The following is a 23354-nucleotide window of genomic DNA, read 5'->3' on the forward strand; positions in this document are numbered from 1 at the left end:
TTTATTGTCCACAACACAAGGTGCACCTGTGTAATGATCAAGTTGTTTAACCAGCTTCTTGCCACACCTGTCACAGGTGGATGTATTATCTTGGCAAATGAGAAATACTCACTAACAGGAATGTCAATAAATTTATGAACAAAATTTGTTATTTCAGTTCATGAAACATGGGACCAACAGTCTATATGCTGTGTTTATATTTTTTTTATCAGAATATACTGTATACTATACGAATAATCTGTAGGTTAGGAGACACTCACACACACTGTATATTACAGCCCTGGTTTAAGAAATGAAAATAGATTTTGATTATGGTAAATATACAATGTTGTGCATTGAGCTTGAGGAAAATAACTGTTCACAAAGTTATGTTGAGTGTCTTGAAAAAATGGACTACTGCTCCTTTAAGAAAATAGTTTTACGACAATTTTTTAGGGGTATTACACATTTTACGGCAATAGTGATTCAAAATGGAGTAACCAACAAAATCATCAAGGTTGCTTGCTAATTAGCTAGGGCATTATATTCCTATCTCTAAAGTTAAATTCAACGTATTACTAGCTAATGTAATCTTTTCATCAGTATGGTTGATAAGAAGAAACCAGACTCTTTCCATTACTTCACGAGTTACGATGATCTGAGTGACAGTAGCGATAGTAACAGCAGCGATTCTGATGAACAGGGCCAGAAGAAATCGAGAGGAAAGGGGGAGGACGATGCTACTGGAAGCGGCAACAAATCTCCCCAACACGGGACTAAGCGGGCGGTTAGTGGAGCTCCTCTACCCAAACCCGACGAGCTCTTCAAGTCGGTTGCCAAGCCGTCCTTCCTGTACAACCCATCGAATAAACAGATAGATTGGGAGAGCCGCGCCGTGAAAGCTCCCGAAGAGGTACTGTATAAAAATACGAAGCTAGCTAGCTAGCATTCCGTTGCTATGTAACTAGCCAGCTAATTCCCACAGCGATACAACAATATAGCAGCTACTGCTAGTAGCTAACGTTAGTGTAGTGTTACATTAGCCAGTGAAACACCACTGTACTGTTTTCTACCAGCTAGATAACGTTAGTTTTACAAGCAAGCTAAACTACAGTGTTGCCACAAGTTTAGAGAGGAAAAAGTAATAATTTTTGTAGACACTCCGCCATGGTTCCTTGGATAAAGGCTGCTATGAGGAAAATGAATGGCGGTTTTAGGATAAAAGCAGAAAATAATGTCTGTGGTAATCACAGGCTTTGATCTTATACGTTTTGTTCTGTGAGATAACTTTCATCAGCTAACGTCATTTTTTAAATTCACAAAAGTTTCATAATTCATAAAGGTCTCGTTAACTGACCTCTTATCTCATATAACAAAACGTATACGATTAACCTTATATTTAATTTTCGGCGTTTATTCCCAAACCCTCTTTTTTTGCCATAGGGATGGCTGAACAAACCAGAGTTAATTTATTTCCGTGTTTTAGGACTCCAAGTTGGAGAGTTCTTCTTTGCTCTATTGGCGATCACACAATTTAATGTGCATTCCGCCACCTACAGTGCGGGATGGAAACAGGATTCCCACAAATGCAATTAAATACCAAAACTATCAAACTAACAGTAAATAAACTAAATCAAACTTTTTCTGTTAAAAAAAAAAACAGATCTCTTCCCAACAAAGGCTCAAGGGGAACCTGGGAGGTCTGAAGTCTTCAGATGTAAAATCATTAAGTCCCAAAAACATTTCTTGGCGCTCCGGTACTGCTTGCCATGCGGAAGTAGAGAGAACAGTCTATGACTAGGGTGGCTTGGGTCTTTGACAATTTTTAGGGCTGTACAGTTTGTACCTGTGGCCATGAACGCCACAAAATTCACATTTTTAACACACGGGGTACCTTTTGACTTGCAGCTACGCTGTGGTGCATCACTTGTTTTCTCAATTCTTTTCATCCCCTCTACATAGGAGATTTGATTGACCGCTCTAACGTTTGCCACCTCAATCTCCTTCACCCTTACAGGGCACTCCAGGAACTTGGGATCATGATCCCCACCACAATTGCAACACCGTCGTTCTTCTACACACCGTTCTTCAATATACTCTCTCCATCTGCACACGCTATCCTTTACAATTCTTACACTGCAGTGGTTTGGGGATGAAAGCTCTTACAGTGTATCTTACATAACAAAGCTTCACATGCGTAGGTATTTGCTCTTTATCAAAAAACAACAGGACTGACAGACTTTCTTATTTTTCTCCATTCACCCAGCGGGTCAGACGCCAGGCACCAACCTCACCAGGAATTCTCTTCAGGGATTCAACCTGAACATCCGTCTTCACCCCTGAGATGACTCCTCGGACTGGTGCTCTACTCCGAAGTTCAAAACACACCACCTGTTGTCTGGATTCTCACTGCAACCTTCCTCTGTTCTTCGGAAATACAATTAATCCAAATAAGACCACTCCTGGTAACTATGACCGACTACTTTTCCGAGCGCATACTTCACCATTTTCGACACCTCAAACGAGTCTCCCACATATGCTTTCTTACTCAGCAAATGCATCCCAACAAGAAATGATTACCATTATCATTCATACAAGTATCCTCCACTCCAATTTTACACACTTTCCTTTTTATTCCAGTTTTTCGATACTACCGTTGTCCATTCAGAACATTCGTCTTCACCAACTTTGCTTGACGCGCTGCTTGATTCAAACTCCTCATCCACTTCCGCTAACTTTCCACGGCTCGTCAACTGGCAGGCTCTATTCCAGGGATTTTCAAAGCTTTACTTGACTGCCAGCTCATCTGCTATAATGGCTAGCAGATTGTAACGGCTAATGTGATGCTCCATTAGTGTTACAGGATAGGTAGGTACTGTTTGGCGTAGCGGAGAATTTTCGACCAAGCTGAACTTGACGATACCATCTTTGTTCTCGATTCGGCCAAACATGTATCTTTTCAAATGTCTGTGTCCAGTTGCAGGTGGTTCGTTAGAATTTAGAAAATGCCCCGTTTATTAAAATAAATGTTTTACTCGATGAAGCAATGTGTATGCCTCCATTTGTGGACTAAGTGAAATGCTCTTCCCAACAATGCAAAGAAAAAATAATAGTAGAAAAGTAAAACGTGTAATAATAAATACATCATTATATACAAGGGGTACCAGTACCGAGTAGATGTGCAGGGGTAGGAGGTAATTGAAGTAGAGTTGTACATTTAACTAGGAATAAAGTGACAGGTGGTAAATGGTAGTAACAATGTATGTGATGAGTTAAGGTCAAAGAAGATAGTCTGGGTAGCTATTTAGTTAACTATTTAACTAACTCTTTAGCAGTCTTAAGACTTGGGGGTAGAAGCTTTTCAGGGTCTTGTTGGATCCAGTCTTCGCAGATCTGTATTGCTTGCTGTGTGGTAGCAGAGAGAACTGTCTATGACTTGGGTGTCTGGAGGCTTTTACAATTGTTAGGGCCTTCCTCTGCCTGGTATAGAGGTATTGGATGGCAGAGGGTTCGACCCAGTCATATATAGGGTGCCAAGCGGTTGCCATACCAAGTGGTGATGCAACCAATCAAGATGCTCTCAATGGTGCAGCTGTAGAACTTTTTGAGGATCTGATGGCCCATTCCAAATATTTTCTGCTTCCTGAGGAGGGAAAGGTGTTGTCATGCCATTTTCACGACTGTGTTGGTGTGTTTGAACCTTAATAGATCCCTTAGTGATGTGGACACTGAGGTACTTGAAGCTCTTACCCGCTCCACTACAGCCCCATCGATCTGAATGGGGGCGTACTCAGCCCTCCGTTTCTTGTAGTCCACACTGACAGGTCTATGACCTCCTCCCTATAGGTTATCACGGCGTCGGGGATCAGACCTTCCACCGTCGTTTCATCTGCAAACTTAATGATGGCGTTGGAGTCAAGCATGGGCACACAGTCATGGGTGAACAGGGAGTACAGGAGGGGACTGAGCACACACCCCTGAGGGGCCCCCGTGTTGAGGGTCAGCGTGGCGGATATTGTTGCCTTTTCTCACCACGAGGGGCGTCCCATCAGGAAGTCCAGGATCCATTTGCAGACGGGGGTGTTCAGTCCCAGGGTACTTAGCTTAGTGATCTTAGAGGGCACTATGGTGTTGAATGCTGAGCTGTAGCCAATGAATAGCATTCTCACGTAGGCGTTCCTTCTGACTAAGTGGGAAAGGGACATGTGGAGTGCAACAGTAGTGGTCCATGGGTGAAATCACTGGAGGAGCCAAGCCAGAAATAAATAAGCCCTATTACAACCTATGTTGTGATAATTGTGTTTGCTCTATACCGTTAGTTCATTTGCCTTGCGACCGTGATATATTGGCCTAAGGCCGAGACACGAAGAAAACAGTGGCAGAATAGATTAAACCACACCTTTGTTTCATCACAATACCGGATGGCAACCTCTGTCCGGTGAAGTCCACAAAGCATATTGCATGGAACAAACAGTTACATAACCTACAGTTACATAACCTGCAAGTTGTTTTTTTCCCCTGACATTTTCAGACTACTAAATTATTATTGATTTAGAACCACAGTTAGCGCAAGTCGCAAAGAAAACAGGAGCTACCTCCACTATTCCATCACCATTTCAACTTTAACATTTCAACATCATTAAATCACCTATGCTTATTAGTCTACAGTGACAACTAAAAGAAACACACAAAAAAAACAATTTAGTCCAATCAACTTAAGCTAAAGATGCGGTGGCTGTCCATGGTTCTGATTTGTGTGTTTGCGTGCGTTCTTGACTCTGTCATACAGTACAAGCTTTTAGTTTTTGCTACCCTAAGATTCCTGGCTAAAATGCTTGCTCACTAGCCTAACTTCCTTTCATGGGCCTGCATTATCTAGTTAACATTAGCCTTCTACATGTTGAATTTCCATCCTTTCAGTCCAGGTGCACAATGTTTGAATTTATGGTTGGATCAGAATTGCCGTTATAATCATTGGCCGGTATGGAGAATTAGGTAAAACCACAAGGCTAATTTAGGAAAGGGTCCATTTTAGCTAGCTAGCAACCGGAATAACACAACAAGATGCAACAATTCAAGTTCTTTCTGTCAATTGCGTATTTCTCTTAATTCGACGTGATCGGAGTGAAGCCAAATCCAAACTGGCTTCCCTTGACACTTTTTTTGGTGTGCTAGGACTGGCTATTTTATACTGATTGGCTATTTTGGCTATTGGCTATTTTATACTTTTTATACAAGGGAGGCTAAATGCTCTCTGGCTTCCATTGCATTCAATGCTACGGGCGGCAACAATGTCATACTCTTTATGACCAGATAGCATCAGATAATGGCCTACGGAGACAGAGGGTTGGCGTTTCTCCGGTGAGATACATTCAGCCTCTTGCAAATTGAAGGAAATTATGAAAACGCAGACAAAATATGTATATATATTTTATTCTAGGTCTGTTTTTTGGGGGAAGCTTGGCATCCATGAATATATGCCACTGGAGCGCAATAGAGATTACGTCATCTGTGGATCTGTTAGGGTGAATGGGAGTGAGTCCAGGGTGTCTGGGATGATGGTGTTGATGTGAGCTTTGACCAACCTTTCAAAGCAATTCATGGCTACAAATGTGAGTGCTACAGGGTTATAGTCATTTAAACAGGTTACTTTGGCGTTCTTGGGCGCAAGATCTTCTCTCATTGATCGAGACACTTTAGGGTGGACCCACCTGTCTCAATCAATAAGAGAAGATTTTAAATAGACAAAATGGCGGCGTACATATTGTTGGATTACTTCATGGAGCAAAACATTTTCTTTTTTTAATAAAGGCGCATTTTCTATGTTCAAAAGAACCACCTGCAGCTGGAGCAGATAATTTTGATTTGACACAGACATTTTAGAAGATAAATGTTTGGCCAAGGGATCTTAACCGTTAATCGGTTTTAGATGCTGAAAATATATTTGACCGATCATGCTTTAGTGGGAAGTAATTTTCTCAACTGTATTTTCATTAGTCGTCATGTATCTTATTTATCACACGCACAAAGCATACAGAAACTAGTTTGAGGATCGCAATAGCCTTTCACCTGAGAGCAGCTCCTCGAAGAGCTAGTACTAGAGTGAAATGTGTTTTTTATAAACCCAGTCATTGTGCAAAAAATTCTAAATGCAGTCACGGGTTAACCTCTTTTGATGACCACAATTTTAAAAATAGCTATTTTTATTTCTTCAGTTTCAACTCGTAATTAAAGCGCGCCCACCATTCGAGTGCATAAGCTATAGTCAACGGGTAGGCAGGCTATCAGTTCGTCACCCACCACATTACCACGGTTGAGGCAGTATCATTCTTTGAAACCTGAACGTTTGACTTCAAATAATGAGGAATGTTTTACCTTGCTTCAAAGTAGCTTAGCAAAAATCCAAATATAGAAATGTGGAGACAATTCTTTTCTAAAAGCTTCCTCGTGCCAATTACCAGCATTTCTCTCCTATTCGTTTTCATATCAACTTTTTTTTATATCAACAAGCCAATGGCACAATCCTAGTCATATTAGCAGCACATCCTAGTTGTTGCTATTAGATTTAGCCCCTTTTTTTCTAAATTGCTGATAGTAATTTTAATCTCTGTCATATATGAAACCATTCGCATTAAGTGCACTGTTTAGAACAGTGTTTTCCTGCGAATTGCTTTTTGGTAAATGTTTGAAAAAGGAGGTTTGATGAGCTGCTTCATTACAGCAGTTGTGTGTTCAATAATAGGCCTTTTGAGCGTTAGACGATACGCTTGCTATTGTTGCTTGTTTTCATTCAAATTAATCTCTTAATGTCCATTCCTTGTATTACATGGATAGTAATTTCTGTTAGTCATGTTATTTGACCGTTTGGAAAATGTTCTGCTGTTTATTGCCCAGTTAATGAGTGTTGGTTAGCCAATTTGCACCCCTAGGTTGGCCAAATCGAGAACGATGATCGTATCGCCAAAGAGTTGTTTTGATGCTAGTGGTTGTATTAATTTGGGATCCATCGCATCCCACAACTGTCCCAGACTGTTTGGAATAGTTATTCCTCGCACAGAATGGAATAAGTCAACTTTTGTACTATGGATGATAGTAGATTGACATAGGCTAGTGCTTTTGCTGTTTGTTAGGCCTACTCATCTTGTTGGCTGACGAAAAGTAAATGTGAACAGTTCTTCCAACATCTTCAGTATGCGCCTCGGAATTGGATAAGGACGCGCACAGTTGCGTCTTCGACATGTGTCTTCACTTGTAGCCTGTGAGAAAGACCCAGTCACGTGATGGAGAGCCATGTGAGTGAGAGATGCTTCTGAATACGCAGCACTCAGGGAGAAGGGATTATAATTATTATATTGAGCCCAAGGGCACAACGGCTACTGGCCGCAAAAGGCATGGATTGTTTTAGGGTACGTTATGGCCACACAAAGGGGATGCCACCGGGAAATTCAAGGCAATATCAAGTGCTTGTCAAATTGTGAATGAGAGACTGATGAAGTGTGTACAGCCTGCACAAAAAAAAGCAGAACTCATGCCTTTTCAAGCGACTTTTTTCAAATCTTTAGTCGCATCATATAGCCTTACAATGTATTAAAAATCAAACACATAGCCCAACATTTGTTGAACAACTAAAGTTACATTAACAACTCTAAATTAAGCATATAGGAGTACCTGTTTCTTTGTTAACAGGCTCGACACAGAATAGCCGCATGTGCGCACTCCCTCAAATCGTTTGGAGAAAATATCCTTTCTATTTTATTCAGCTTTGTTCAATTGAATTCTTCATTAAATAAAATAATGCCACGGAATTCTAATCAAATATTTTCTGCTAATTGAACTAGTGTAGCCTACAGCCAAATGGCATAACCAGATCAGGCCCTAATTTCAGGTATGGTGTTCTGTTCTTCTGAAATAGACAACATTTTCTAAACATCATGTTTATTTAGACCTGTCTAAAATAAATAATGGATGTATTGTGAAGATGTAGTCTATATTACATGGATTTATTAGACTTTTTAAAATGTAGATGTTCCAAATGTCTCCATCAGTGGCTTGTAGGGCGGGAAGCCAGGAGATGCTAAATATTTTGTTTATTAACAATCAATTACCGTGCAACCGGCAATTATTTGCTTGACAATCACCAGCTGATGAGATTTCGTGACCGCCACAGCCCTAGAACCGGCACGCCTGGCACAGATCATACAACGCTCAGTCGCTTAGGTCACTCGCTTTTCCCATTCTAACATTCAATCGAACAGTAACTGAATGTCTCGATGCCTGTCTACCTGCATTATATATAGCAAGCCACGGCCACGTGATTCACTGTCTGTAGGTGCAAACTATTTTTTTTGTGAATGGGGTTTACCTAATAAACTGTCCACTTAGTGTATATGTTTTGTCACATACACCGGATAGGTGTTGTATTATAACCCCATGCATTGTAAACCGTACCCTTAAGGCACAGATGAATAGGGGAACCCTTTTTTAGTTTAAGTAAAAGGGGAGTTGATTATGAGTATCTTTTGCCTGCAGCCTGCCAAGGAGTTCAAGATGTGGAAGACAAATGCGGTGCCCCCTCCTCAGAGTTACGCCACAGAAACAGAGAAGCCCAAGAAGGGAGCTCCCCCAGGTATGGACATGGCCATAAAGTGGTCCAACATCTACGAGGATAACGGAGAAGACGCTCCACAGCCTCACATGGGCAACGCTGTCTTCCTGCCCACAGAGGAACAGCCATCAGATTCAGGTAGGGGGAAACAATATATGTATGACTGACCAGCGTCTGCCTGCTTAGTATAGGCAAAAATACTGATAACTAACCCAAGATTTGTCATTGGTGTTCTTTCAAATTGGAGCAAAACGACATTACTGCTTGCTTTACAACGTACTAGCCAGTTGACAACGTACTAGCCAGTTGACAACGTACTAGCCAGTTGACAATGTACTAGCCAGTTGACAATGTACTAGCCAGTTGACAACGTACTAGCCAGTTGACAACGTACTAGCCAGTTGACAACGTACAAGCCAGTTGACAACGTACTAGCCAGTTGACAACGTACTAGCCAGTTGACAACGTACTAGCCAGTTGACAACGTACTAGCCAGTAGACAATGTACTAGCCAGTTGACAACGTACTAGCCAGTAGACAATGTACTAGCCAGTTGACAACGTACAAGCCAGTTGACAACGTACTAGCCAGTTGACAACGTACTAGCCAGTTGACAACGTACTAGCCAGTTGACAACGTACAAGCCAGTTGACAACGTACAAGCCAGTTGACAACGTACAAGCCAGTTGACAACGTACAAGCCAGTAGACAATGTACTAGCCAGTAGACCATGTACTAGCCAGTTGACAACGTACAAGCCAGTTGACAACGTACTAGCCAGTTGACAACGTACTAGCCAGTTGACAACGTACTAGCCAGTTGACAACGTACAAGCCAGTTGACAACGTACAAGCCAGTTGACAACGTACAAGCCAGTTGACAGCGTACTAGCCAGTTGACAGCGTACTAGCCAGTTGACAGCGTACTAGCCAGTTGACAATGTACTAGCCAGTTGACAACGTACTAGCCAGTAGACAATGTACTAGCCAGTAGACAATGTACTAGCCAGTAGACAATGTACTAGCCAGTAGACAATGTACTAGCCAGTTGACAACGTACTAGCCAGTTGACAACGTACTAGCCAGTTGACAATGTACTAGCCAGTTGACAACGTACTAGCCAGTTGACAACGTACTAGCCAGTTGACAACGTACTAGCCAGTTGACAACGTACTAGCCAGTTGTGCCACTGAGAAGTCAGCAATTCTGTGACGCGAGTGGAGACATTTCAAGCTGTGGAGTGAACTTACGCCACCATCTTTAACTCTGTGGTATCTGCTTATCTGCCTGGGTTCTATATCTATGCCTTCACATCTCTCAATGACTTTCATACAGAAGATAATGACTCTCTCCCGCTCTGATAAACAGTAACTTGATATTTATAGCAGGGGGGAAATCGGTACTGGTTAAGGCAAGACTTAAGCACAGTAGGTGGCTATGCAATCTCAGTTCATTTCTGAATTACAATTCTGACGTGCTGTTTTCTCCCTGTTGTAGACGAGGACGGAGACGAGGCAGCCGTGTCAGCAAAAAAGAGGAGGGTAGAGAGCTTCCAACAGAAGGAGAAGAGGAAGCGGGATCTGGGCCAGGCCACTTCTGACAAGAGTTTCGTAGAGGAAGAGAAGAGGATTCTCAGGCAGAACGCGGACTGAGGCCTAGATCTGGTTGAAACCTGGGCTTTGATTTGGGTTTTTGATCCAAAGTCTGGGTGCACTAACCCTCAGGGACTGTCCTACAGCTTCCCCCCTCAGACACTCCTCTCTCTTCTCCCGTGTCCAGCCCCTGGTTATGTGAATGGTCCAGTGCTCGTCTACCCAGTACACATGATATAGATGTTATTGTTATTGAAACATTTTAACTGTTATTTGTAATCCCTTGGTATATCTTTGACGCGCATATTATCCAGACACTAGTGGAAAACGTATTTATTCCTGAGTTTGTGTGTCTGTTTTCGTTGTAAATAGACGACTACCTGACCTACATATTATTGGCTTGATTTGGATGAATATCTTTGAACTGCTTTGGGGGAAATCAAAAATAGGTTCAGTTGGATCATGGGTAGATTTATTTTTTTATGTGGCTTTTTTATTTTTTGAATAGCAAGAAATGTACGGTAAAGACATTGCGTTATTAGTGTGTCTGTTGGCGAGAACATTGATTGCGGTCGAGAAAGACTGCATTTGATAGACTGACTGAAACCAAGTGGATAACTTTTCATTTACATAAAATATCCACATGGTGGCGCCATTGGGCCACATTTGGTACACGACCTTTTCACTGGAGGGAAAGGCTCATTCGCAGTAGTAGTAACTTATGTTGCCGTGTCTTTTACTGCGTCTGTACAATACGTATACAGTTAACAGTTTTTAATGTCAGTTTTTTAGTAAATTCCCTTGTCACACACACAACTGATGCAATAAAGGGAATGTTAAGGACTTGTTGGTTAGCTTTCATTCTTTAGCTCGACCAAAGAAGTCTACTGTACACTGACGCGAACGCTAAATGGTCAATCGAGCATACGTGTAATGAACAAAGCAAAATGTTGAGTGAGACACCAGGGGGGAGCAAGGTGACGTTCAAGGTGCCATATTGTGAAACGAGTCACTTGGAACATTTTACCACACGCTGTACTGGCAGTATACTTCAGATAAGTAAAGGGTGTTTGACGTGACTGGGAACACCTGAGAAATGATTCCCTCTGTTCAACATTACTTTAACTCTGTGATTTATTTGATTTCCTTAGCCCTCTAGTGCTTTATAGCTAGTCGTTTCCAATTAAACACCTGTGAAATGATTCCCTCTGTTCAACATTACTTTAACTCTGTGATTTATTAATTAATCAATTAAACTAGACCCTGCTGGTATGGACATACTGTTTATGAATAGATGGTTCCTATCATCATACATTTCATTCTAAGGTTTAACATCACTTTGGATGTCATAAGGTGAATGCACCAATTTGTAAGTCGCTCTGGATAAGAGCGTCTGCTAAATGACTTAAATGTAATGTAAATGGGTGTATTTGACATTTTGTAACCTGTTTTTCTGTTGAGAATGTGACATGCATGAAATGTGCGTTTCCTATTCTGAAATTTACAGTAGTCAATGGAGCAAATATAATGGGCGATTTAGCCCTAGGGGGGAAAAAAATATGTTTCCTCAATTCTTAACTGTAACTGTTCTGTGATCAGAGGAATTCCTGCCATATCGGTCATCGACCGCTAATCTGAAATACTGGTAAATATGCTTTTGATCATATTCCTGTTCCAGGGATGTGCCTGGCCTTCCCTGAAATGTGTACCAGATCCAGGTCTGGAGCAGAAGACCATATTTGCGGTTGGTGTAACTCTCCCCCCCCCCCCCCCCTGACTCGGTGGATGACCAGCAAGGTAACATACATCAATGTTCAAGATAGTGAATGTCTCACACAAGACGTGGGTTTTGCAATGCAGTGTGGAAATATACATGTACGACGAGGAGGAAGGAAAGAATGCCTGTCAGCAATGCATAAGCCATATACAGTCCATATACAGCCCATATACAGCCCATATACAGTCCATATACAGCCCATATACAGCCCATATACAGTCCATATACAGTCCATATACAGCCCATATACAGTCCATATACAGTCCATGACCGTCTCACTGGTGGGGAAGGCTAATTTGCTCTTGTGGTACAGTGCCTTCAGAAAGTAAGTATTACATCTTGACTTATTCAGCAGTGCGAGGCATTGGACAACTTTCCTGGTCTTCGTGGTTGAATCTGTCTTTGAAATTCACTGCTCGACTGAGGGACATTGCAGATAATTGTATGTGTGGGGTACAGAGAGGTCATTAAAAAAATGTTTAACAGTATTATTGCACACACAGTTAGTCACACAACTTATTATGTGTCTTTGTTAAGCACATTTTTACTCGTGGAACTTGTGTAGGGTTGCCATAACAAAGGGGTTGAATACTTATTGACTCGACATTTCAGCTTTAAATGTTTAATTAATAAGTATAAATGTCCTCAAACAATTTCAATTTGACTAAATGGGGTATTGTGTGTAGGCCAGTGACACAATCTTAATTTAATCCATTTTAAATTCAGACTAACAACAACAAAATTTGATAAAGTCAAGCGGTATGAATACTTTCTGAAGGCGCTGTATATTTAGTTAATTTAGCAGACGCTCTTATCACACCATAGTGTCATCAGACTGTTAATACCAATGCAGGGTGAAAGGATTCCACAAAATGGTGAACCGCTATTAAAATTATTTTGAAAAAACTAATTACAGCTCTTGAAAGTATCTTGTTACAAAATACGTTGGAGTGTAGTTCAGCCCAATGTAATTAAATGTACAAAATACTCCTAAGTAATTGAAATACTGGCAATCGGTCTACATAACATTTTCTTTCCAAATGATATACTGTCTATACACACTACCTACTTATACTGTGGATTCTGACACATGTCACCTCACTCTAAAATATTTACTCTTTGGTTGTTGATTGGACCCATTCTGTCATTTCTTCATTTCTTGTTGAGATTTTTGTGATTTATTTGTGTATTCGTATGGTACTTGCTAGACATTCTACTGCATTGTTGCTCGCTAATAACACAAGTATTTAGCTGCACCTGCTATAACGCCTGCAAATCTGTGTATGCGACCTATGACCTTTAGTTTTTTTGTTTTTCTTAATTCAGATGAATTCATCCATCACCTGTGAACTACTCCAAGTGTAGATTATTATTTTATTTTTACAAGCGGCCATGACATGACACAGCATGCAACACGTTTACTGTAAGGTCAAGCAGGCCTATGTCCTCTTAAGTGTAGTTTTATTAAAACATCACTTAGTGATTTACTAGGCATGATATGAGACATTTACTGTAAGGTCAAGTATATGTCCCCTGTAAATGTCATGTATAAGTCAAACGTCCCTTATTATGTGCCTGATAAGTGAACAACTCCCAAGTGTAATGTTGCATCATATGATGACATGACATCCTGTACAGTCTGTTATGTGTCACATGTCCAGTAAAGTCAAGCCCTGATGATGATGATGTCCTGGAAAATCAGAGTGCCCTCTGGGACGAGACCTCTTTAGTCCATAGCTCTGGGTGTTGCTACCTTACTCTTAAAAGTCCTTAACTACTCATTTCCAGTGACCCTATACCTTAGTGATATGGACATACTTTGTTAATGAAGACCTTGTTTGATTTCATAATCCTAGTTTTTTTTCCATGTGCTAGTTGTGGTATCAAACCCGAATGATGATGGTATAATATAATTCCCTGGCTCTGGCCACTGCTGTTATCTGCTGCTTTACTGTCCTATGGTCTACAGTTACGCCCTGCGAGAGAGAGGACTACTAAGTGCCAGGAAAGAGGGCTGTCAGGTTGTCAGCGAGTCTTGCAGGGAATGCTGGGTGGTGGGTGCTGCTGAGAAGCGCAGACCTAGGTTCAAATAAATGTTATTGTATGCGCTTGATTGAGCTTGCCTGGTCAATAGAAGAATCCAGAACCTGCAAACCTTGCCCATCTGACAACTCCAGACAGGCTAGCTAGAGCAAGCGCTCAAAGTATTTTGAATGATTTCTAATAGTATTTGAACCCAGGTCCACTGGGTGCTGAGAGGCAGGTCCACTGGGTGCTGAGAGGCAGGTCCGCTGGGTGCTGAGAGGCAGGTCCGCTGGGTGCTGAGAGGCAGGTCCACTGGGTGCTGAGAGGCAGGTCCACTGGGTGCTGAGAGGCAGGTCCACTGGGTGCTGAGAGGCAGGTCCACTGGGTGCTGAGAGGCAGGTCCGCTGGGTGCTGAGAGGCAGGTCCGCTGGGTGCTGTGTTGTCTCTTCTCACTCCCAATGCCAACAGGGGCAGATGTTTTCTAGAAGCAAACAGTTGGTTTTAACACCACTGGCTGTGGCCCAGTCTGACAAATGGATGTTGCAGAGCAGATAACCTGGGATATCAGCTAGGGACAAATCCTTTCTTTAAGTATGTCATTAAATGCTTCATGGAAGGCAACACGTTGATGTTCCAGCTGTACATTAAACACATGTTATCAAGGTGTGTGTGTGTGTGTGTGTGTGTGTGTGTGTGTGTGTGTGTGTGTGTGTGTGTGTGTGTGTGTGTGTGTGTGTGTGTGTGTGTGTGTGTGTGTGTGTGTGTGTGTGTGTGTGTGTGTGTGTGTGTGTGTGGTAACAACATAATAATCATAAAATGTCTAAACACATAGTGGATCAGGGCCCAGGTTCCCAAAAAGCATCTTAAGGCTAAATTCAATTGATTGTTCTAAAGATAAACTTAGCCTTAAGATGCTTTTGGGAAACTGGGCCCAGGGCATTTTGGTGCTATTATAGAGGAAAGACTCTCTCTAGCGTGTGAACATGCCTGAGATCAATGGTGTGTGGCAGTAAATGAGCCACACCCCAGAGAGGGAGAGGAGAGGTTGTGGATGGATGGTGAACAGTAGCAGGGAGGGAGATAAGGAGACCTCTTGTGATGATAAAGGTGTTATTGGCTGTCTGTTGATAAAGCCAAGCCGAGACAAAGGCAGAGCAGGGGGCCAACCCCAACCCACTGAGCCAGAGGGATAGCCTGATAGCCTTCCTGGACAGCAGTAGGTTTATGGTTAGAGATGTGTTTCTCTACATCTCTGTTAGGTTTTGCCTGAAGAGGCTTAAGTGTCCGGAGAAGGTCAAGTAGCAAACACATGCACTGGACTGGAGGCTTAAAGATAACCCTGCCCTGGTCTAGCCTGGGAGTGTCGTGTGTTGTCTTGATGCTTAACAGTGTGCACTACTTATAAAGCTGTGTCGGGATTTGTAAGATTTCGGGGAAGATGTTGTGATGACAACATTTTGTTTGGCAGTGGTTGGAATACAGATGAATGTCTGTATATCAATGTATAAACCAATTCTAACTATTCACTTTAGGGACAATCATGGCTGGTCTTAGCCTTTTGGGGTGCTAGGGCCATGGGGTGGGGAGAAAAATGTTGTTTTAAAACAAAGTTCCCGAAATTGTACACATTTTGTCGACTGTTGCCATGTTAAAATATCTGAGTGAGAGTGACTAACAAAATCAATGGTGGCCCCCTGGAGGTCAGGGCCCCTGGGCACATGCCCTTCATGCCCGGTCGGAAATTCAGCCATGCTAAGCTAGCCAGCAAATTTACCAATCTGAAACATTTTAGTGAGTGACATAACGAAAGGCTGGGGGTCGTTAAGCGACTGCTTATGTCGCCTATGCCTGGAGCCGGACCTGGGGACAAGACCACAAACTCAGTTTCACTGTTATTTTCCCAGACATTTTGAAGTTCGAATAGAACATTTAACACTGTGTTCTCAACTGAAAACAGTTTGTTTTGTGTTGTTTTCATGGTTTTCTCATCATTACAAATGGTGAGAGGATACAGAGGGATGCATGTGAAAGGAATAGTGACTCTCTTGAGCATAAAGGAGGCCCTTTGCAATGCTGCAGCTCTGACAGTGGGATCCAGTCTAATTTATAACCTGAGAAAGGCTGCATGTCATGGCCATACATTTAGTTGCGGTGCGGATTGAAAAATGTGAAGGCCCATAAACCAGGCTGTGGGGAGAGACTGGGAACAATGGCCAGCCATCGGGACGAGAGCCCCAACAGCTGCAAAGCCCTCTGTCCACTACATTCTCTCTCTCACACACACACAGCCTACACACAAGCACACAACCACAGGTTTGTCTGAATAGGGTCCAGCCAAGCAGATGTTCTGCCCCTGCCATCCATCACAAAGAGTAAACTGAGTGATTGAAAAAAGAAACCAAACATCCTCTTCTTTCCCTGTCGTATCGTGGAGCTCGCAGAGTAAATTGCAATGTGCTCTTACATGTATAAGGCACTTGGAACAGGCCTGGATGCTCTCACTACTTGGCAACGTTGGTTGTTGCCCAAACTGTAATGTTACTATGAGACTAGCATTCTACTAGAGACCTTAAGGAATGTTGCTTTGCCATGTGACTTCACTCACTGTGTTTTGCTTACGTAAATAAAACTAGACTGTCCATGTTTTATAGGCTCATCTATGACAGCCAGGGGTGTCATGCATCCCAACAATCTGGGGGGGCACAAAGTACACCAGGATGATTGGAGGGGGGCTACTCCCCTTGTCTGTAAATTGGAGAATTATGATTAATTCTATGTTTATTCAACAACAACAAAACATCTGCATATCCAAGCACACCTCTAGAGCCATCTGGTGTTATTTAAAACATCTGCATATCCAAGCACACCTCTAGAGCCATCTGGTGTTATTTAAAACATCTGCATATCCAAGCACACCTCTAGAGCCATCTGGTGTTATTTAAAACATCTGCACATCCAAGCACACCTCTAGAGCCATCTGGTGTTATTTAAAACATATGCATATCTAAGCACACCTCTAGAGCCATCTGGTGTTATTTAAAACATCTGCACATCCAAGCACACCTCTAGAGCCATCTGGTGTTATTTAAAACATCTGCACATCCAAGCACACCTCTAGAGCCATCTGGTGTTATTTAAAACATCTGCACATCCAAGCACACCTCTAGAGCCATCTGGTGTTATTTAAAACATCTGCACATCCAAGCACACCTCTAGAGCCATCTGGTGTTATTTAAAACATCTGCACATCCAAGCACACCTCTAGAGCCATCTGGTGTTATTTAAAACATCTGCACATCCAAGCACACCTCTAGAGCCATCTGGTGTTATTTAAAACATCTGCACATCCAAGCACACCTCTAAAGCCATCTGGTGTTATTTAAAACATCTGCACATCCAAGCACACCTCTAAAGCCATCTGGTGTTATTTAAAACATCTGCATATCCAAGCACACCTCTAGAGCCATCTGGTGTTATTTAAAACATCTGCACATCCAAGCACACCTCTAGAGCCATCTGGTGTTATTTAAAACATCTGCACATCCAAGCACACCTCTAGAGCCATCTGGTGTTATTTAAAACATCTGCATATCCAAGCACACCTCTAGAGCCATCTGGTGTTATTTAAAACATCTGCACATCCAAGCACACCTCTAAAGCCATCTGGTGTTATTTAAAACATCTGCACATCCAAGCACACCTCTAGAGCCATCTGGTGTTATTTAAAACATCTGCATATCCAAGCACACCTCTAGAGCCATCTGGTGTTATTTAAAACATCTGCACATCCAAGCACACCTCTAGAGCCATCGGGTGTTATTTAAAACATCTGCATATCCAAGCACACCTCTAGAGCCATCTGGTGTTATTTAAAACATCTGCATATCCAAGCACACCTCTAGAGCCATCTGGTGTTATTTAAAACATCTGCACATCCAAGCACACCTCTAGAGCCATCTGGTGTTATTTAAAACATTGTAATTGAAGAAACCACATCTGCTTCTCTGCATCACTGCTAAAATCTGGGTAAAAGATTGAAAGGAACATGCGTCTTTTTTTTGTAATTTCTTGCTTTTCAGGTCTACCAACCTGGCCAGCAGGCATGGCAGCTAAGATACTTAGACAAGCTAGCTACTCTAAATTCATTCATAGCCTGAAATGGCTTCTTGGTAGCTAGTTATGAAGTTGGGGGAGAGGCCAGCTAAAGCCAACTTCATAAAATGTATAACCATTTTTACAACAAACAAAACAAAATACATCTATTTTTATTTAACATTTTTAAACAGGACAGATCTGAGGGGACCAATGATGCCTTTGAGCAGAATACTCTGGGTTTTGTATTAAGCAGGTCAAGGACCAAGTGCTGTCGGATTTGAACGCTATAAAGGCTGTTCACTTAAAAATAAGGATTTCACAGCAACACTATCTCATAGGTCTTATTCCAGAATAACAAAAAAGGGAATCATTTGTAATTACATTGTATCATAAAGTAACATCAGTTTATCTTATTTTCCAAGAAAGTACATAAAAATGAATGCATAAGTAATCAGTAAGCTGTTCCATCAAGTGGTTTAGCTTCCTGGTAGTGAAGGGAGATTACATGACAGTAATACTTAGTCTACTCACTCTGTCTACCATCTTTTCTTGTGATTGTATTGTCATGCTCAACTCATTAAAACAAATCTTGAGCATCTTGTAAATCTGTTCTGCAGACATGCACAGAAGTCATCAGGTTCACTGATGCCTTGTACTCCATATCCTCCGGGAAAATACGTGCGCTGACAAGTCGGTAAAAACCAATAAATGATATTGAGATTGACAAACATGTTGGTGATAAACACTTCTATATTATAGCTATATGAGTTGTCTAGAGTTTGTGGAATGGCTTGGAAACCACATTTAAAACCGTTATTATATTATTATTATTAGTAGTAGTATAATTATATTATGCACAACCAAGCCTATAGGACTTTGCATAATGCGTTTATTGATTCACTGGAATGTAACCAGTGGTTTACTAATCTGTCACATGTTACCTCTAGGATACAATGTCACACGTTGTGTCGTTGGGATACTATGTAGCCAAATTCACAACATATTCGGTGACGTTGTGTAATGTAGCAGCCAGCTAAACATTTTGAACCCACTAGTTGCGCGCGAGTTTGCGCAAAGCGCTCCTATCACCGCCAGAAAATATTCCAAATATTTGAACTGCAAGCACAGAGATGAGGGGAGACAGATAGCGGAGTGCGGAGGGAGTGAATGAAAAGCGAGAGGTGCAAGTGAGCTAACAAGCTAACTAGCTATAGACAGTGAAGGGGGCATATTAGATGTGACAGTGTTAGAATGGAGAGGACTCCGTACGCTCGGCGAGTTTTGTCCACAGAAAGGGTTCTCAAACTCGGTCTCTACCGACCAGGGGGCGTGTGCTGAAACGGGAGAAACACCGGGTGGAAAGTAAGGAATGGCTGATCCTCTGCGGAGGACTTTACTAGCAAAACTTCGGGGGAAGAAAGCCAAGAATGGGACACCGGTTGGTGGATACGGAGCTGCAGCTAATGGGGGCAGAGAAGGTAAAGAAAAAGTTTCTCAAAACCCAAACGGACAAGCTCATCCAGTAGTAATGTTCGCAGAGTTGCATTGTGTGGCAGACAATATCATGAGAGGCAACGAGAGTTATGTGAATGGGATTGTAGAAAACAAGGTTGGATCAGTTTGGGAGCAGAGCACGGTAGGAGTTGTTAAGACTATTGTGTTTCCCCAGCAGTTCGAGGCCCCAGCTACCATGCACAGAAACACTAGCCGGGGGCGGGAGACAATCAGGGCAGCGGGGGCTCGGGGTTTAGGGGTCGAGTTAATGAAGAACTCTTGGGGGTCTCACTTCAAATAGCAACGCAGTACGGGGGGCACGATAGGTACGAGATGGGCAGAATCCCTAACGGCTACTTCTCGAGACAAGTACAACAAGAACAGATCGGGAAACCGCACGAACAGAGAAAACACTTTGGCCCCATTCCGCGACAGTACGGCGCAGGGGACTCCATAGGGTTCGGTGGCAATAGTCCTAATTATAACATTATAAACCACAGACGGCCTGGTGTTGTAGATCGAGAGGGAGTTAAGCTGACAGGTGGCCCCTATCCTGCTTCAAAGAGTAATGGGACAAATGTCTGCTTTGACGCGTATCTAAAGACTCGAGTCAGCGACGGGCAGGCAGACTCCTGCCATCAAACTGTGTACAACTACAAGGCAGAGAACGCGCAGAGGTCAATACATTATTTAAAAGGCAAGGCGAAATTGCATCCTGGCCACAACCAAATATTGGAAACAAACGTTACAACTAACTGGGTGCAAATGTATCCGCTGGGTGCCCTATGTGGACATCATCCGACCGGTAGTTACACGGAGGAAAACATTGTTATTAGAGACATGGAGAGCTACCGGAGCTCGCCCGAATTTACCGGGGACAACAACAGCGTGACACATTTGCAGAGCCCCACATTCTTCCCCACTGAATTGGAGCTATGCGACGTAAACGTGGCTTCCCATTTCATATGCGCTAGAGAGGGAACACTCCGAAACAACTCGATAGATAGCGAGGATGACGATTATTATGATAACGAAATTCTCCCCTTTTACATATCGGAGTCAGTAGGACCAAGTGACAGAAAGGGCTCTGATGAAGTAGAAAGCATAGAGTCGGGAATAGATGTTCCAAAAGGACATGTCATCAGTGACAGTGTGCAGGAGACAGACAAACTACATAGCCAGTTGAAAGAGGCGTATTACCTGCTTATAAACGCCACGCATGATATTAGTTTTGATGGTCAGGTCAGTGTCAATGGATTTAAAGATCAAAAGAGCATGTGGTCATCCTTCAAGCACGTGGGCAGTGATGCTTTGTCATCTGGAGAGTACAGTGCCCAACAGGTGTCTGACATGGACTCGCTCCCATTGTGCCTGCTGAGTGAAAATAATACTAATTTAATTTGCAAGAGCCTTGTAAACCTATCTGCTAGCAGGATTAGGCCCCCCTTACTGCGATCCACTAGTGACGGAATTATCAAACACTCCAATGGCGTGCGCAATGGGCCCTGTATCCAGGGCCTCGGTTCCCAAAGCCCTTTGGTTGTTGGGGCCTGTGAAGATGGGGATGGAGCAAATAGGCCGAAGGCTGTTGGAGCCTCTGACCCATTTGAGAAACAGCCTGGCTACGATGGTGGCACGAGCAGCGACGGCCTGCTCCATGACACCGGTGACAATGGCAAGTCAAATGAGAGTAGAGGCTCGGTCAACAGCCTTACCGGGCCATCCGACAATGCAGAACCCCAGCAGGGTGGTAACAACAACCAGGACAGAGAGATGAGCGGTTGGACTCTGGACCAGGGAGGCTCTGCCAAGCCCCACGGTGTCACCGTCAACAAGATGCAGGAGTGGATGCACAAAGGCCGCCTACTGTCATCTGAGATGAAGCAGCGCATCGCAGGGTCCACGCCCCAACCCCATGGTGCTCATGGCGGCCTGGATAGGGCACCACGGCCCAGACAGGGCCAGGTCAGCTCAGGGCCAGGTGGTTCTAAACCAGAAGCCCTGACGACCAGAGTTGACAGGGCTCAAGCAGCCGCAGTGGTCTCATGCCAGGGCCAGGCAACACAGAAGTCAGGTAGGAAGGCTCCCCCAGTGGATTCACTCTCCCATCCAGGGAATCTCCCACCTGTTGTCCTCCTCAAACCTCCTTCACCCATATTAAACTACTTCGTCTGGTGGTGGTGGTCTCAATCTCCCCCCTCTGGTTGCAAACCAAAGGGACGGAATGAATGCCTGTCTGACCGGCCTCTTTGCTTTCCTTAGTAGGATTCTCTAAAGTCTAACTTGTGGCGGGTTCTGGTTCTTCTTCTTCACACACTAATTTACGATACATTTTAACACAGAATATCGCATCACGGGGCTATAGAGGGTCACGGTGTAATAGTAACAATAACCACTAACTCACTCTGTAATCTCATGCTCTTGATAACAGTGATACTGGTGGTGGTGGTGGTGGATACAGTAGTAGTCGGAAGTTTACATACACTTAGGTTGGAGTCATAAAAACTCATTTTTCAACCACTCCACAAATTTCTTGTTAACAAACTATAGGTTTGACAAGTCGGTTAGGACATCTACTTTGTGCATGACACAAGTCATTTTTCCAACAATTGTTTACAGACAGATTATGTCACTTATCATTCACTGTATCACAATTCCAGTGGGTCAGAAGTTCACATACACTAAGTTGACTGTGCCTTTAAACAGCTTGGAAAATTCCAGAAAATGTCATGGCTTTAGAAGCTTCTGATAGGCTAATTGACATAATTTGAGTCAATTGGAGGTGTACCTGTGAATATATTTCAAGGCCTACCTTCAAACTCAGTGCCTCTTTGCTTGACATTATGGGAAAATCAAAAGAAATCAGCCAAGACATTAGAATGAAAATTGTAGACCTCCACATGTCTGGTTCATCCTTGGGAGCAATTTCCAAACGCCTGAAGGTACCACGTTCATCTGTACAAACAATAGTATGCAAGTATAAACACCATATAAACACCAACACGCAGCCATCATCCCGCTCAGGAAGGAGACGCGTTCTGTCTCCTAGAGATGAACATACTTTGGTGCGAAAAGTGCAAATCAATCCTAGAACAACAGCAATGGACCTTGTGAAGATGCTGGAGGAAACAGGTACAAAAGTATCTATATCCACAGTAAAATGAGTCCTATATTGACATAACCTGAAAGGCCGCTCATAAAACCGCTATAAAAAAGCCAGACTATGATTTGCAACTGCACGTAGGGACAAATATCCTACTTTTTGGAGAAATGTCCTCAAGTCTGATGAAACAAAAATAATAATGACCATCGTTATGACCAAATAATAATGACCATCGTTATGTTTGGAGGAAAAAGGGGGGGGCTTGCAAGCCGAAGAACACCATGCCAACCGTGAAGCCTGGGGGTGGCAGAATTATGTTGTGGGGGTGCTTTGCTGCAGGAGGGACTGGTGCACGTCACAAAATAGATGGCATCATGAGGAGGGAAATTATGTGGATATATTGAAGCAACATCTCAAGACATCAGTCAGGAAGTTAAAGCTTGGTTGCAAATGGGTCTTCCAAATGGACAACGACCCCAAGCATACTTCCAAACTTGTGGCAAAATGGCTTAAGGACGACAAAGTCAAGGTATTGGAGTGGCCATCACAAAGCCCTGATCTCAATACTATAGAACATTTGTGGGCAGAACTGAAAAAGTGTGTGCAAGCAAGGAGGCCTACAAACCTGACTCCGTTACACCAGCTCTTTCAGGAGGAATGGGCCAAAATTCACCCAACTTATTGT

The 23354-nt window shown here is 42.8% G+C and overlaps 2 protein-coding genes across 4 annotated transcripts in view; both read left to right on the forward strand.

The window, feature by feature from the left end:
- Window positions 1-461: 461 nt before the first annotated feature.
- Window positions 462-11753, forward strand: LOC124038044 (UPF0690 protein C1orf52 homolog). The gene is made up of 3 exons (XM_046353426.1): window positions 462-892; window positions 8509-8722; window positions 10081-11753. The coding sequence occupies exons 1-3, from the start codon at window positions 584-586 to the stop codon at window positions 10233-10235; spliced, it is 678 nt and encodes a 225-aa protein (XP_046209382.1). The 5' UTR covers window positions 462-583; the 3' UTR covers window positions 10236-11753.
- A 7376-nt stretch (window positions 11754-19129) lies between these two features.
- The window catches only part of LOC124038045 (rho GTPase-activating protein SYDE2-like), an 86966-nt gene continuing 82741 nt past the window's right edge, over window positions 19130-23354 (forward strand). For 2 of the 3 annotated variants that reach the window (XM_046353427.1, XM_046353428.1), the window contains exon 1: window positions 19844-21640. In XM_046353427.1, coding sequence (XP_046209383.1) covers window positions 19900-21640 — 1741 coding nt within the window. In that variant the 5' untranslated portion in view covers window positions 19844-19899. Of the gene's footprint in view, window positions 19551-19843; window positions 21641-23354 lie in introns of those variants that run through there. The other variant, XM_046353429.1, reaches the window with a different exon arrangement.

This window comes from Oncorhynchus gorbuscha, linkage group LG06 (assembly GCF_021184085.1).
Source record: "Oncorhynchus gorbuscha isolate QuinsamMale2020 ecotype Even-year linkage group LG06, OgorEven_v1.0, whole genome shotgun sequence".
Lineage (NCBI taxonomy): Eukaryota > Metazoa > Chordata > Actinopteri > Salmoniformes > Salmonidae > Oncorhynchus > Oncorhynchus gorbuscha.